General features: G+C 43.7%; 1 protein-coding gene across 1 annotated transcript in view; it reads right to left on the reverse strand.

The window, feature by feature from the left end:
* LOC309551822 (amine sulfotransferase-like) overlaps positions 1 to 17376 on the reverse strand; it is a 51722-nt gene extending 34346 nt beyond the window's left edge. The window contains exon 1 of the mRNA XM_082252518.1: positions 17315 to 17376. Coding sequence (XP_082108644.1) covers positions 17315 to 17363 — 49 coding nt within the window. The 5' untranslated portion in view covers positions 17364 to 17376. The remainder of the gene's footprint in view (positions 1 to 17314) is intronic.
* Between the last annotated feature and the right edge of the window lie 401 nt (positions 17377 to 17777).

A 17777-nucleotide genomic window follows, 5' to 3' on the forward strand; every position in this document is an offset into this window, starting at 1 on the left:
GTTTATGACCCGCCCTGTCATCTGTAAACCACAGACCACAACCACAGTCTATCAGTGCAGCCTCATAAGTTCCCATAAGTTCAGCCTCATCAGTGCAGCCTCATCAGTGCCCATCAGTGCAGCATATCAGTGCAGCATATCAGTGCCCATCAGTGCAGCATATCAGTGCCCATCAGTGCGGCATATCAGTGCCCATCAGTGCAGCATATCAGTGCCCATCAGTGCGGCATATCAGTGCAGCATATCAGTGCTGCCTTATCAGTGCAGCCTCATTAGTGCCCATCTGTGCAGTTTATCAGTACCCACCCGTGCCGCCTCATCAGTGGCCATTAGAGCAGCATATTAGTGCCCATAAGGACAGCCTATTAGCGCCCATCAGTGCAGCATATGAGTGCCCATCAGTGCCTGGGGGCAGAGGAGAGTAGGCGGAGCATTTGGCTGCAGTGCCACACTTATTAGCATTGGCGGCCGTCGGGCCAGTTGTATTAAGTGTGGTCGGCGGCCTGCAGTCTGTCAAAATGTCCTGACCAGCCGGTATTATCATACTGGTAGGTAGCAGTGTGACCGCTTTATGGCGGCACCAGACTGATTTGCCTCCCAGCCCAATTCACCACATAAAACTGGCACTATACAAAAAGTGTAGCGCAAGCTGGCGGTGACCCTTTTCATGCCGGGAAGAGGCTGTTTTTTTTTTCGTGCAGGGTGCAGCTTTTTGCTTCCCCCTCTGCAAAGTGCCGCCCTAGGCCTGGGCCTTGTTGGCCTAGGCCAAGATACAGCACTGGGTGGGACTCTCCCTGTTCACACTGGTTGGTATATTTAACTGGGCAGGACTGAATTCCAGTCGTAATCCATTCCATCCTGCCAAGCAGCAGCACAGCTAGCTTTCAGAACAGGCTATGTATGAGGGGAGGGGTTTCCTTCTTGAGTAATGCTGTGATCTGTGAGGAGGGGCTTGGAAGGTTTGGGCACATCTTGTAGGTGTGATTGGACAGGATTGAATGCTAAATAGGATGTAATAAATCCCACCCACCATTAGAGCTGTGAAGGAAGTTACATAATTTACAGAGTCTGAAAGACCACAAAGAGGAGTGTTATAGACTCTACCTGCTGCAGGAATTGGCTGCGGAAGGGATAGAGTCTATCAGCAGGATATACAGAATGTCACATGGTACAAAGCCACAACTAAACCCAGAATATCAGGGGGTCGGCAGACAACAGGGCAACATGGAACAGAGGTATGGTCTATGCTGGAATTGATCATTCCATTCACTTTTGGTGAGTTCAGCTTTAACTTCTAAAGTGGCCCTAGGTCCATAGAGGCAGCACCTCAGGGAAGCTAAAAAGAAACTATCTAGAATTTCATACAACTGCAACCTATTCCTCTTGGTTTTGGACCTTAGAACTGAACATCTCTACAAGATAAACAGTAGATGTTGAAAATAAAAAAAACATCTTGTTTGCTCAAAGTACTTTGACTCTTATGTTGAACAATAAATGCAAACATGTTGACTTAGGCATGAAACTCCTGTGGCCAGTGATTTGGCTTTATTACAAATGGGTGCTCTAGCTGTATTGGCAGGAGAAAATGTTTTCCAGGGAATCCAAAAGAAGGGTTGATTTAGGATATATGAGCTAAGGTATTCCATACAATGTTTAGCAATCTGAAGTGCTGGAACAGGGCTGTCTTGTTTCTGTAACAGTAAATTCCAGACAGAAAATATTTACGGGTTAGGAAACTGAATCAATGCATTAATAAAGCAGAAATATCACTATATAAGGCAAACTTTGCTACCCCATCCACTCCATTCTTGTTTTAGCTCCATAAATAAAAGATAATTGTAAGATTTGGTAATATGACTTGTGGCTATATACTAGCAATTTTTTCTTTCTAGGAGTTCTTCACACCTAAAACTATCCTAGGTAAGATATGCCATTGCAGTGTGACAATAATTCAAGGGGATAAGGGCAAAATCTATCAGGTATCTTGCAAAAACTTCTGTCCTTATTATGACATTCTCACAAATCTAGTGATAGGATGAGCTGAAAGAGGTGTAAAAAAAAAAAAAAGAAAATGAGGTTGCATCTGTACCTTTAAGGCCTCATGCACACATGTGTATTTGCTTTTCTCCTCTGAATGCCAGAGATCTTGGTAGGAGAAAAGCTGCTTAGAAAATGCACCTAATGCCCCGTACACACGTACCGATTGTCGGCCGTAAATATTCGGCCAACGTCCGATCGGCCGATTGTCGGCTTGTTAGTATGATGCTTCCGACAACCGACTGCGACTTTTCGGCTGAACAAAATCTGGTGTGCATGCAATAAAATTTTTGTTGGCCAACAACAGAACGGCCGATTGTTCCTCAGTCAGTACAGAATTCGGCTGACAAACTACAAATCGGAACACGCATGATCGGAACCAAATAACGACCCGAAAGAATATTCTCAAGTAAACTAGCCATTTTATCAAGAAAGAACTTTCGTCTCGCGGCAGTCCTAAAAATATGTGAAATGCGGAGCACTTGCTCATCTTGGTAAATGTGAGAAGAAGGAAGATGCTGCTCATAATTCTATACTTTACAATTAAAAAGGCATGTGTTCTGTTATGATGAAGATAATGATTTGTCTATTCTATATGGTGCATCAAATGTTAAAATTAAATAGTTTAAACTCTTCACCATTCTCTTTGTATTTTTACTGCAAAGATCTAACTATTGATATGTCCCTTTATTCATTTTTGATTTAATGACTAAAACATATATTGCAGCTTACTCACAATATTCTACATTTTAAAAAATAAAGATAGGCAAGTTTTTTTTGGGAACATTGTATTTATTTGCGAAAAGAAGAAAATCCAACATAAATATATAAATACTCTCCGTATTTTTAAAAATAAAATAAAAAAGGACCATTTCGCCTCATATAAATTTGAAATAAATAAAAAGGGGTAACATAAATAACAGGGTCCAAATTAGGGTAAATTATAATTGTGCATAATGGTAATCATGCTGCCATGACTGGATGTTGGGATCTTGAGGGCCATATTGCCACTGACTGCCATGTGGCAGTTGTGGCTGATGTGGAGGTGGTGGCTGGGGTTGCTGTGGTGGAGGTGGAGGTGGAGGGCATGGGTGCTCATCGCAGAGGTGTGTGCGCTCCTGTAGGTGGCCCCGTTCTGCTTTATGCAGCACCTGCATAAGGAGCAGCTCAGCCCTTTGGCGCTGCAGAAAATCAACTTTTTTGAGCTTATTGCCCATAATGTTTCCAAAGGACTCATGGTCTTCCGGCTTTCTTTTTAGGGCAATGGAGGCCTGGCTCAGGAACTCTGTTGTGATGTCATCTATATGCTTCTGTTTCTGCCGCCGTTTGGCAGGAGGTTGGGCAGATACAGATGGCTCCACAGCCTTCTGGCTGACACCTGCCTCATCCTCTGTGACACTTTCCTGTTGATGAAATGAACAATTTATTAGAATGTTATAGTGTATATAAAAAGTAATGTTTGTTGTATTTCGTTTAACAAATAACAGACTTTACATACAGTGGCGTACCTAGGGTCTCCAGTGCCCTTGGCGAGGAGCTGTATTCCCCCCCCCCCCCCATGAAAAATTACAAAATTTAACAAACAAAAAATAAAAGGGAATTTAAAGTTTCTGATGTGTCCCTTGTTTGCCCAGTGTAGAGCTCTCTAGTGGGCAATCATTGTCTCAGGTGTGAACAACAAGAAAGAGAGGGGTGAGAGATAGAGAGAGGGAGAGAAAGAGGGGGTGTGAGAGAGAGAGGAGGGGAGTTGCAGAAAGAGAGGGGGGTGACAGAGAGAGAGGGGCCTGAACTTGCAGAGGGCTTGATGTAGGGCATTGAGGGGGAATCGGTGCAGGGAAAGAGGAATAAGGGAGCCACCTGCCTTGCTGACCCGGAGTGAGAGAACAGAGACATGGAAGCAAGGATGGATGTATCATTTGCAGGAGCTGTTAGTTTGTTAGAGGGAAAAAAACGGTAGAGCCGGAGGAATGCTGAGGCTACAGCAGTGTGTGTAAGACCGGAGGTGTGCTGGGGATGCAGTGAGAGGCAGTCTCAGTCTCCTGGTCTGCTGGCTCAGCTGCTCTCAATGTTTTAGACCTGGATGAAGCTGCATGCTGCCTGGAGGTTCTGGAGAGCGCAGGCTGAGCGGAGGTCTAAAAAATCACTAACACTGCCAATGTATTTTGCACCCCCCCCCTGGCCTGCGCCCCTGGCGGGCGCCGGTCTCGCCAACCCCTTGCTACGCCCCTGTTTACAGAAAGGGTCAATTATGGTCTTGCTAATTATTTTGTTACATCATTATATTTATTGCAGACAATATATTGTGAAATACCATACCTGAGTCAAATTGCCTTCTAGGATAACTTCCTCCTGGCTGGCCTCAAATGAGGCCTCTGCCGATGTTGAAGGGAGTGTGGACAGGGATGGCCTGGATTCCTCCACGTCCGTCAGGAACCTGAGGCTTTCAAAATACCACAGCCGTGGTACATAGACCTCCGCTGCAGCAGTTCCAGACCTCGTTGTTTTCTCAATTTTATTCAGCTCCCGTATGTACACAGTACGAATGCTGCTTATTTTGCTTTTGATATATGTAACGTTAGCCTTTGGATTAGCCGTTTGGTAAAAGGCAACTAATTTTTAATAGGCCTCTTGTCTAAGTTGCCTATTACTGTAGTTTTTTGTTTCACTTACCACAAACAGGGCAGTTTCCTGTACTCCTCAATAAAGAGTTGTAAAAACTCAGGGGTCGTGAATTTGTCCACCATTATGTAGTACAGTATATGCCTGCAAGACACAACACAACACAAAATATAGTAAAACAGCATGTATTTTGTCACATAATAAAGATATTCCCAATATAAGCTGTATAGGACCAAAACCACCGGCTTTTGAATCAATAGTCGTACCTTTGTTTGTGGTGAAGAGTCGTGATTCGCCGATCGATCGTGCTCCTACAAACGATTTGTCCGATATCATTGACCGAAAGATCTGGCGTCCTTTAAAGACAGCGCATGCGTTAACTCCGCCTCCAGTGGCAGGCTGACGCAGGGGCGTGTACGTGCCGAAGATTAGGCTGCATGCGACACACACACACGTGAGTCGGCGGAAGATTCTTTGCCAAGTGAACATGTCCCAACAATCTCAGAGTTCCACAAGTGAAGGCCGAAGTGGTTGGGCCACCAAAAAAACCAAAGCAACACCTATGACCAAGGGGTAAATGGTGGAGATGGTTGGCATACTTGAGAAGCACGACTATGATGGCAGGTTGGATAATTATGAAAGGCCCAACTCACGAAAAGACCGGATTCTGGACAAGGTGGTGGCATGTTTACTAAAAAAGTACGGTGTGGAACGATCAAAAGACCAAATCCGCAAAAGATGGTCAGATCTGAAACATCGGGAGCAAGAACAGCTTGGTCACATACATCGTATTCTAAAAAAAAGTAAGTTTATTTATTTTATCAAGCAATATGTATTGGGTCGATTTGGTGTATGTTGTATTAAAATGTATAGATTATAATGTATATTAAAACTTTCAAATTATTTATTTGATTGGTCATGTCTGGATTAGATCGATCTATTGATGATTTTTTTGTATATTACATTAAAAGACAGGAAGCCACAGTAAAGAATATATGCATTTTATTGCAACGAATGTTCTTTCTTGCAACTAATTTTCTATGCAAACATTCATATTATTCCCATATTATTTTTCTAACCTTTAAATAGGAGAAAAACGCTAATTAAAAGAATGGGAAAAGAGGAGGAGAGGTGCAGCGACTGTGGCAGCTCCATCCACATTGGAGGAAGAAGCAGAGGACATGGGCCCAGATGCTGGCACACATTTTTCTTTTTCTTCAGTTTCCTATGCTGAGTCAAACATTAATGTTCTAACTTTTTAGGAGATAACCATGTACATGTCTTAATATTTTTAAAGAAAATAGCTGTCAAGCTGTGCACCATGTCCTATCACATTTACCTCTTGTGAATTTTATTATATGCCACATTTTTATTATTATGTAGATAAAGACAGTAGTCCCGAGTGCAGCATGGTGGAGCCAACAAGTGTGCAGCCACCACAGCAACAGGAAGGTTGGTAGGCCCAGATTTTTGGGTATTGGGATACTAAAAATATGTGTATTTGCGATGATTGTTTAACCTTATATTGTTGTATTACATAAAAAATGTACATTGCAGAGGTTCCCTCATGTGAGGTATAGGATGTGTCACCTCCAGCTGGTTCTGATGTGGAATTGTCAGAAGCCAAATCTCGTGCCACCATTCCAACCAGCCTTGCAAGCACATCTGCAAATGATCCAGATCAGGAAGCAAGTGTCGGGGAGCCAGTTGTGTGCACAAGTAAGTTTTTTTATAATGTGTTTCCAAGTGTATTTCTCATTTGCTGTATTTGATGTAATGCTTCAAAGGAACTACCTGTTTGTTAAATAATGTGAATCAGGTGCGCAAAACTTTAAAATTATGTGTCAATTATATAATCATATAGTGTCAAATATTATTATTTTTTCTTCATTTGTGTAGATTTGTGACTATATGATTATATATTTGACACATGATTAAATTGTTTGGCGCACCTGATTCACATTTTAGACCAAACATATGTTTTAGACGTTTGGTGGTTTTTAGGCCCCATGCACACGGGGCATTAGAAAAAACGTGTGTCAAAGCTAGTTCGGACGCCGGAAAAAGCAGCTGTAAAAACGTGCTTTCAGTAGTTTGCTCAATTAGCGTAATCACACGTTTTGCCATGTTGCTTTTAGCAGCGTTATTTTCAGCCTCCATTTCGAAACAATAGTTCCCTATGGGAGCCGCTTGATTTGAATGGAAGTCACACCGTAAGTCGGATCAGGATGATCTGACTAGCGGGGCCACTTGCGCTGTAAGATTATTGAGGGGGAACTCCACGGAAAAATGGGATAAACCGCCGCGGGTGTCCCCCCCAAAGTTCGAAAACAGGCCCTTTGTGTGTGGTATGCAATTTGAGGGTAGGCCCACACCAAAAAGACGGCGTGGGGTACCCCCAAAATCCATACAAGACCCTTATCCAAGCATGCAGCTTGGCAGGCCAGGAAAGGGGAGGGGATGAGCAAGCAGACCCACCCCCCCTTGACCACACCAGCCCACATGCCCTCAACATGGGGGGGTGTTGTTGCTTTGGGGCAGGGGGGGCTCTGCACCCCCCACCCCAAAGCACCTTGCCCCCATGTGGATGAGGACAAGGGCCTCATCCCCACAACCCTGTCCGGTGGTTGTGGGGGTCATGCGGCCAGGGGACTCATAGGAATCTGGAAGCACCCTTTAACAAGGGGTGACCCCCAGATCATGGGCCCCACTCCCTATGTGAATGGGTATGGGGTACATAGTACCCCTACCCATTCACCCCATAAAAGGAAGTGTATGTGAATAACGACAGGAGACGTCTATGAAATGTTCTTAAAAATCTTCATCCGGTCTTCTCCACTCTGCTCTTCGGGTTTCTTCTCCTCTCCGCTCTTCTGCTGTCCAATCTTCTACTCTTCTTTTGTCTGCTCTTTTGCCCTAGGGTCTTCTTCTTCCTCCTGTCCTCCTCCGATGCTGTTGCTGATGATTCTGCCGGTCTCCGGTCTCTGCAGCTTAATATATATCCATTATGGACGTGACCTCTCGATGACGTCATTGTGCGTTCACGCCCCTAATGGATATATATTAAGCTGCAGAGACCGGAGACTGGCATAATCATCGGCAACAGCATCGGAGGAGGACAGGAGGAAGAAGAGGAGCCTAGGGCAAAAGAGCAGAAGAGCAGGGTAGGTATTAACTCTTGAGTAGTTTAAGCTAAACTTGAACCCAAGTGTTCCTATATTATGACCTCATCTAGTTGCTTCGCATGTACTTAATATTTATTTTTTGTATTAACAGGTCATGTTTTTCCTAGTTGCACTATAGCCAGGATGACAGCAGAGGCTCTACAATGCTGCTCAGAGCTAGAAAAAATGAAGGAGGCGGCAACAGCCTTACAAAATAAAATGAGAGACTTTGTTGACATGCTTGCCAAATTTTAAACAAATTTTTACAGATCTTTTATTGGTTTTTATTGGGATGTTATTGTTGTTACCCATGTTCGTGGTAAATTTTATGGCATATTTATTGCACAATACATGCATCGTCATCTGTTAAAGGTGTACTGAAGTTTGTTCAAGTTTTATACAGGACTCCTATGCATATGAAGCACTTTACAACACCCTAACCCTAACCTTAACCCTAACCCTAACCCTGTGAATGTGTTTTAGTAAAAAATTTTTACATTCAACAATGTGTGTTCGATTCTTTCTTTGACTTTCGCTGGGGGGGGGGGCAGGTCTTAAGCTGGGTAAGGTAGCACAAAATGTATGATGGCTGTCCTATTCGCATATTTGCATGTTAATGAAAGCAGTTTTGATTGTGTGTATAATTATCAGCTGGGCAAAATGTTTGTGCCTTCAGGACCAGTGGACATCTAACAAGTGATATTCACTAGTACACTGAATGCACTATGATATCTGTGAACTGAGTGGCAATCAGTCTACTAAAATACAGGTTATATTTAGTGCCGGTTCACACTTTTGCGGCTGCGGCAATGGCATGTAATATAGGAGCTCACTGCTCCTTCATTACATGCGATCGGCTGTGCGGTGCGAATTCAGGCATACACTTTGTATGGCCAAATTCGCACTGCACCCGCACACAAATCGCACATGACCCTTTTTTTCAGCCCCATCAGGATCGGATCGCACAGTGGTTTACACTTGTGCGATCCAATCCTGTTCGAAATGTAAGTGCCGGGTCACACTTATGCGATGTGGGAAGGCTGGAAATTCGCAGCCTGTCCCCGCATCGCAAACGCACCCTTGGCAGTTCACACTGCCATATGCGATACGCTGGGGGTGTCAATGAAATGTTAACGACACCCCCAGTTTGATCGCATATCGCAGTGCGATATTTACAGTTTGCACAGGATTGGATCGCACAAGTGTGAACCACTGTGCGATCCGATCCTGATGCGGCAGAAAAAAAGGGTCATGTGCGACTTGTGTGCGGGTGCAGTGTGAATTTGGCCATACAAAGTGTATGCCTGAATTCGCACCGCACAGCCGATTGCATGTAATAAAGGAGCAGTGCGATCCAATATTACATGCCATTGCCGCAGCCACAAGAGTGTGAACCGGCACTAAAGATCGCACTGCAATATGCGATCAAACTGGGGGTGTCGTTAACATTTCACTGACACCCCCAGCGAATCGCATATGGCAGTGTGAACTGCCAAGGGTGCGTTTGCGATGCGGTGACAGGCTGTGAATTTCCAGCCTTCCCGCATCGCATAAGTGTGACCCGGCACTCAAAGTACAACACTTGTTTGAGCTCAACAATGAGCAAGTTTCACATAACACTGACATCTCCTTACATTGGTGGGCAGTGAGAAGGATGTCATAAATGAACACAACATAACAGGTGGAGGTAAGTTGTTAATACACTAATGTATTAGAATAAATATATAGTATGGGCACCTTCTGGACAATGACCACCAATGTAAGGTGACATTGGATGAACCTTGGGTGTGACCTACTTCTCAATGTGAGAGGGTTTGTATAAATTTAAAGGGGTGCAGAAGGCCCTTGTATTTACACCACTGGGAAAAAAAATAACACATGGCCATCATCGCATTGGAACAGCTGGGGAGAGACAACAGTAGAGAAACACACTGATGAATGTATTAACCCTTCTAAAGTAACACATATATAACACATGATGAACCCAAAACATGTTGTTTTGGATATGTGCCCAAATTATTAGAATACACAATACAGAATCATTGCAATTTTTTTTTTAATTTCAGAAAAATTATTATATCTCTCACCTTTATCTTGTGTCTGGCAGATCAGACAATATTAACGACTGTCTGGCAGTGATTCCTGCCAGGACACAGCTCCTCTCCCCACAAAATATTCTAAATATTCCTGGTGGATCTGACGGGCTCTTTGTGATGCCAATCCGGAACGTCCAACTTCCATTGAGGTCATGGACTCCACTTGTTCACGGGGTTGTGCCTCTCCACTTGGCCCTGGCATAGCAGGGTCAGTATACAGTTGCTGCATTAGATAGTTCTCAGCATTCCTGCGTAAAAAGTTATGTAAAATGCAGCAACAGAGGACCACGTGATCTATTTTGTAGAGTGCCAGGTGTATTGAAGTCAGAAAGATCCTGAACCGGTTGGCCATTATCCCAAAGGCATTCTCCACCACTCTGCGAGCTCTGGACAACCAGTAGTTAAAGATCCTTTGCCCGGGGGTGAGGTTCCTCTGAGGGTAGGGCTTCATAAGATGCTTCCCAAGCGCAAAAGCAACATCTGCCACAAAAACGAAGCTCATCCCCTCAATGGTTTGATCCCTGGATGGCAAGTTCAGAGTGCCGTTATGAAGGCGACGAGCGAACTCCGTCTGCTCAATAACTCCCCCATCCGAATTGCGGCCATTTTTGCCAATATCCAAAAAGATAAACTCATAGTTAGCATTAACTATGGCTAGCATTACTATACTAAAAAAACCTTTATAATTAAAATAAAATGAGCTGGAATTCGGAGGGGGGACAATGCGGACGTGCCTCCCATCTATAGCACCCCCACAATTGGGAAAATTCCACTTTTCCAGAAATTGAGCAGAAATCTCCATCCATTGCTCTGCGTTTGAAGGAAACTGTGGGGGGGGGGGGGGAACAAAAAACTATTAGTGCTTGAGCACATCACATTATTACACACACAGTTGTCTGTTAAATGCTTATGAAAATTTAAGATATAAACAACAGGAAGCCAATCGTTTGCATTTGGGGATCTAACATCTACATATATTTATTTTACATCTCCTAATGTTATTATATTGTAATTCACCAGCTAGAGCTTTGGTATATGCTGACTTTTACATTTAGCATGGGTGGGTGGGGGGGATGGGTAAGTAAAACTATGCATTTATACATCAATAAGGGCTTGTGGCCACTGAGCGTTTTTACATCATTACATAAACATACACAATCATAGGTTGGAATGGATGGACTGATGTCTTTAAGATAATTCATAAACTAGGTACTAACACATTGGCAAAGGAAGAATTGGTTCAGGGAAAGTCAGAAAATGACACAGATTCAATATACTGTTAACAGGCAATGCGTTTAGGGACACATAGGAGAGAATGCTGGGGTGGTTAGTGGGTAATTTTACAAATGGTTAAGATAATATAAATCTTTACTACTATGTGCATGTGGACATAGGGTAGTTACAAATTAAGGACCTCTGTAAATTGATGTACATCCAAAAACATCATAATTCGGGTGAGATGACTAATACATGTAATGTCATGTAAAACATAAAACATACCTTGATATAGTCCTTCTGCAAGACCTTGATGATAGCAGAGCAGGTCTCAGGGATGATGATACCAAGAGCTTGGGGGGAGATGCCTGTGGTGAACTTGAGATCCTGCAGGCTTCTCCCTGTTGCAAGATATCTCAAAGTTGCAATTTACCTTTGCTCAGGAGTAATTGCAAACGCATACACATATCCTGCTTGATAATATAGGGGGACACCAGGCAGGGCCGGACTGGGAATAAAAACCAGCCCTGGAAATAATTTCATACCAGCCTCATAGCATTATTATACCGGCCCAATAGCATAACACCATTTACGCCAAGAAAATTCCGGTTAAAAGTGGTGAAGGTGGAGCAATCAAGGGGGACCCCAGGAACTCTGGGAATGTGTGTGTGTGTGTGTGTGGGGGGGGGGTAATGATATAAGGGGAGCCTTTATATTAATGCCCTCTTACATTATTGTATTCCCCTTCCCCCCTTACATCACTGCCCCCCCCCCTTCAGACTTGCCTGATGGCGCTGTCCCTGACCTCCTCTCAACTTTTGCGCAAACCAATCAATATACGCCTATTGGGACTTGTTGTCTTCTACTAGTTGGGGGAGTGTAACATATCCTCAGTTCTGAAGGGTTCATGCTGGGACTTGCAGTTCTTCGCTTTAGGGAGGGTCACATCCCCCAAAAGTGACAGAGTACAAGTCCCAACATGAACCCCTCAGAGGTGAGGATGTGACACCCCCCCCCCCAACTAGTGGAGGACAACAAGTCCCAACATGAGCCGCTGAGATTTAAGAATGTGATCCCCCCAAGAGTGCAGGACTACAAGTTCCAGCATGAACCCCTGAGATCTAAGGATGTGACCCCTTATATCTGACGGGTTCTGGGACTTGCAGTTCTTCACTATAGGGAGGGTCACATCCCCCAAAAGTGACAGAGTACAAGTCCCAGCATGAACCCCTCAGAGCTGAGGATGTGACACACACCCCCCCCCCCCAACTAGTGGAGGACAACAAGTCCCAACTTGAGCCCCTGAGATTTAAGAATGTGATCCCCCAAAAGTGAAGGACTACAAGTTCCAGCATGAGCCCCTGAGACCTAAGGATGTGACCCCTTATATCTGACAGGTTCATGCTGTGACCTGTCATTTTTCAGCTCTGAGGGGTTCATGCAGGGACATTGGGACCTGTAGTCCTTCACTAGTTGGGGGGGCAGGGTGTGATACATCCTCAGCTCTGAGGGGTTCATGCTGGGACCTGTAGTCCTTTACTTTTGGGGTATAACATCCGCAAAGGTGAGGGACTACAAGTCCCAGCAAAAATTTCTGAGATCCATCCTTGTGACCTCCTCCTCCCATCCCTCTGCGGGTGTCATCTGCTTCCACTTCGGCCTGCCCAGCAAACACAATAAAGAGACTTCTGCTCACTTCCAGTGCTTCTTCTTTCCAACCCACATCTGCAAGAGCTTCAAATCAGTTTTTTCTATTTACCTGGTTACAAGGGACAGCAGACTCCCACCGCCTCGATACAGTACAGCCCCACCATCTTCTGGCTGCCCACATCTTCTTTTCAAATGTGGCGGGCTGTAGAAGGGGGGGCGGGTAAAATTAGATCTCTAATGCTGATTGGCTGAGAGGTGGCGGGGGCGGAGCAATTGTTGCAGCCGCAGAGACTCGGATCACATCGTCTCGGGCGGCTGGCTCTCGAGCATCTCCGGAACTGCGCATGTGCAGTTTCGAGCCGAGCTGGTCAAAGGCCGGTTTGTGTTCAGTTCAAGGCTCCTGGGCGCAGGTCAGAAGAGGACTTTGACGCCCCTCCCCTCTGTGTCATCTCACGGCGCACCTGCTCTTCTTTGTACCCGGCCACCGTGACCCGCCCGGGATCGGTCCTGGGCAGGCACTGCAGCAGCTGCCCAGCCCCAAAGCGGCCCCAGGGCAGGCAGCCTACCGGGAAATTTCCCGGTATCCCGGTAGGCCAGTCCGGCCCTGACACCAGGGCAAGAAGAAGGTGAAAGATGGGATCCGTCATCCTCAAATAATTCCTGAAGTCATCAGGATTATTTTCCTGGATCTCCCTCAGCAAGGACATGTGGGAAAATTGATCACGGTTAAGCAACCAATTTTTCGTCCAGGAGGTCTGCTTCTTCTTCCTCTTGCTCATAACTCGCCTCAGAGCCAAAACTCCAAGACCAACTACAGCAAAAGTCGAATCCTCGGTCTCCATAATAAATTCTCGAACGATGTCTCGGAAAATAGCGAAATGTCGTCAACCAAACAAATGCTACCGAAATCAGCGCAAGATGCCCAGAAGGGTCACGGCCAAACACTCACTTCCTCTTTTGTAGCGGCGGACGTGCGTCGAACGTGCGTTGAACGTAGTGACGTCATTTTCTGTCGGCCAACAAAAGTCAAGTGCAAGTCTAGAGTACATTTCAACCGACAACCAACCAACACAACAGCACCGGACAAAAGACGGCTGAACGGTCGGCCGACAATCGGTGCGTGTGTACAAGGCATTAAGTCTTGAGCTGTAGGCCTTTTTTTAAAAAAAAAAACACAGAATTTTGGGGATGTCTGGTTTAAAACGGATTGCCTGGTTGTTTTTATAGTTGAAAAACACAGACATTTTCCAGATTCATAATTATTTAGAGGAAGTTACAAGCTTTTTTCTACAAAGTAATGTAGACACCACTCTTGGAGAAACCCTTCTTTCAATCAGCAATTCTAGGTAAAATCTCAACCTGTCAACTTTGCAATTACAGTGCAAAAACAGAACTGTGCCAACAGGTCCAACAATAGCAAGGGTCAAAAAACCCAAGTCAGAGGGCTGCTGCAAGAACTTCTGCTGCTAAAGGCTGCATCCTCAGTGGCTTGGATGTCTACCTGCTAGAACTTGGAGAAAGTATGAAGGTGGCAGGCCTTTCAAAGCTTGGCAACAGATAGTTGATATCCATATGCCAAAGAAACATTTCAACATGATCTGGTAGAGTGAGCATGTAATAGTGCAGGAGGTGTTTTATCCTTTTAAGTCTAAGCTCTTGAGATGAATTGTCTTATCCAGCTAGCAACAGTGGATTCTGAAGCAGGACATCCTTTGCAGGTCCCTGTCAGTAGGACAAAGAGACAAAGAGAATGTCCATCTTTCTGATATGAGCTATGGATGGCTTTTAGATTCAGTTGTGCATAAAAATCTGCATACCTAATATACAATATGTACCAATTTTAAAGAAAACATGAGTGAGCAGGCAAAACACATTTATTTTATTTCTTATGGGAGTCAAATTCAACTAAAGGTCAAAACAGAATGTAAAGAAAATTCTGCATACCCTTAGTTAATAATACTGTGTATTGCACACTTTAGCATCAATGACAGTGTGTCGTTTCTTGTAATAGTTGTCTATGAGGCCCAGAATTCTTGCAGATGGTATAGCTGACCATTCGTCTTGCCAAAATGCCTCCAGGCTACGTAAAGTCTTTGGCCATCTTGCATGAACCACACGTTTGAAATCTCTCCAGAGTGGCTCAATGATTTTAAGGTAAGGAGATTGTGATGGTCACTCCAGAGCCTTCACCTTTTTCTGTTGTATGCACTGGAGGGCCCACTTGGTCTTTTGATTATGGTCATGCTGGAAAGTCCAAGAGCTGTCACATAGAAAAATGCAAATTGCCTGCCAGTATTTTCTAATAACATACTGCATTCATCTTGCCATCAATTTTTACAAGATTCTCTGTGCCTTTAGAGCTAGCAACTCACCCCCCCCCCCAAAAAAAAACATCATTGAGCCCCCACCATGCTTCACAGTGGGGATGGTAATCTATTCCTATAGGTCTTGTTTATCCTTCTCCAAACATATCACTTATGGTTGTGACCATAAAGCTCTATTTTGTTCTCCTCACTCCAGATTACAGTGAGGCTGTGAGGCATGTCAAGGTGTTGTCTGGCATATTTTAACCAGGCTTTATTGTGCCATTGACGCAGTAAAGGCTTCTTTCTGGCAACTTGACTATGCAGCTCATTTTTGTTTAGTGTTCCTCGTATTGTGTTCCTTGAAACAACCACACCATCTTTTTCCAGAGTAGCCTGTATTTCTTCTGAGGTTACCTATGGGTTTTTTTTTTTATATCCCGAACAATTCTTCTGCCAGTTGTGGCTGCAATTTTTCTTGGTCTACCTGACCTTGGCTTGGTATCAGGAAATCCCCATATTTTCCACTTCTTAATAAGTGATTGAACAGTATTCGAGGCTTATCTTTTTATATCCTTTTTCATCTTTATAAAGTTCCATTACATTGTCATGCAGTCCTTTTCTGCTTCCTATTGCTCAGTACCTAGCCTGCTCAGTACATCCATTTGAGAACTAACAAAATCATTGGCTATTGATATACAGACTCTAATTGCAATTTAAAGAGCCACAGATGTGGGAAATTACCCTTTAATTGCCATTGTAACCTATGTGTGTCACCTTGTGTTTCTGTACCAAGGCCAAACATTCCAGGGGATAGAAACTTTTGATCAGGGCCATTTGGGTGATTTCTGTTATCCTATGATTTAAAAAGTAGCCAAACAACTATGTGATAATAAATAGCATCCTATGATCACTATCCTTAAAAAAGACAGCTTTTATTTCATGATCAGTCATATTTTCAATATTAATGCCAAAATATCACAATTTCTGCCACGGTATGCAAAGTTGTGAGCACGGTTGTACAGTATGTATACATGGTTAGCTCTTATTTTCATCAGTTTTGTATGCTGGCTTTCTGTCATTATTAATGGAATAAAAGCAGTTGTAGCCTTTCCTCACTTTATCCAAAACGTAGTGATTTCAACTCTTCACACACACAGGGCCACAGTTTCAGTGCGGCAGTCCGGTGCGTTTCTGTTCACCGGTTTAGGTGCAAATTTTTACCGTTCACATTCACATGTTATGTGAATTGGATGTGGTTAAAAGCACATCCAATTCACATACATGTAAACCCAGCCTTACCTGCTATGTCCACTTTTATAATTATTGTTGCTTTACGTGCTGATTATATAAAAAAATAAGTTGCGCTAAATTGAAAAATATTATAACGAAAAATATTAACAAAAAAGATCGGAGGTGATGGTGTTATAACCATAAACTAAGTGGTGTAATACCATATATAATGTCCAAATAAATTGTCCAAATATTCAAGGAATTGATCTGGAATCTAATCCAAATGTGAAGTATAAGCCACCAGGTATACAATCTCCTTACCGAATGCAGGTAAAAGATTCGCTCAAATGACAGAGGAATGATTCCAATCCAACAACCTCAAAGTGACTCCTCAGACTTGTAAGATGTCTCAGTGATTGTGTGTCAAATGCATGTGAAGAGAAAAGCTTCCATAGCATAATACTGTTTGTATCATTAAATAACAATAAGATCACCCGAAGTGCATGCCACCACCCATGCTAACCAAACATGTAGTGATAAAAAGTGAAAGGAAGTGCCAGCACCCTTAGATCCAATCTGCTTACCAGATGACAGATGTACAGCATGCATTCAGAAGGAAAACAACCTGAATAGCCACCAAGATTAAATTAGGGACTACCACCGATAACACTGCCGCTTACCAGACACTGATAACAAATGAGCCAATGACAATCTCATGCGGGTGTCTTCAGGATATGTCCGAATAGCTGAACCAATTGCATCCAAGGTGATCCAAGAGGGTTATATGGAAAAAGCAAAGCGCTCTATAGGGAAAAACTAACGATTTATTAATGTAAATAAAGAAAGCAACTTACAAACAAAGGTAAGAGAGCGTGGGTTTGAACGAGCCGCCGGCCGGTCGGCTCTTCAGCCTGTCCTCAGACACGAGATGGTGACGTCAGATGGTACGTGCTGATTAGACATTGTTAATAATAATAATAATAATAATAATAATTACCTGACTTTGGATATGTGACTAAAAACACATCACTGTCTCTAATTTCCATGTGTTCCAAAGTCCATATGTTCCATGTGAATCCACTATAGAAATAAATGCCCTTATGCTTGAATTGAAACAATTTCAATGCCTTTTCCAGACCTTCTTGCGCTATTGTAGTAATTCTATGAATTTAAATAATTGTAGGAGTTCAGTTAAAGAAAAATGATAGGGATATACATGGCAGGGGGAGTTCTTTGAGCCACCAGCGGGGGAGGACTGTCACATGTAAATACAGAAGCCGCGCTTCTGTATTTACAAGTGATGCTAGTGAACGGCCAGCCAGGGACCAGTGCCAGACGTTCCAGCTGGAAAAATCCCTGGATAAAGCTAATTCGCTTGGGGTGATAAAAGTGTGCCCAGGCACACCCAGCACACTACGTGCACATGCCTATGCCACTTGCTTTGGGGGCACTAGTGCAGG

Source organism: Pelophylax lessonae (genome assembly GCF_965119305.1).
Source record: "Pelophylax lessonae genome assembly, chromosome: 3".
Classification (NCBI taxonomy): Eukaryota; Metazoa; Chordata; class Amphibia; order Anura; family Ranidae; genus Pelophylax; species Pelophylax lessonae.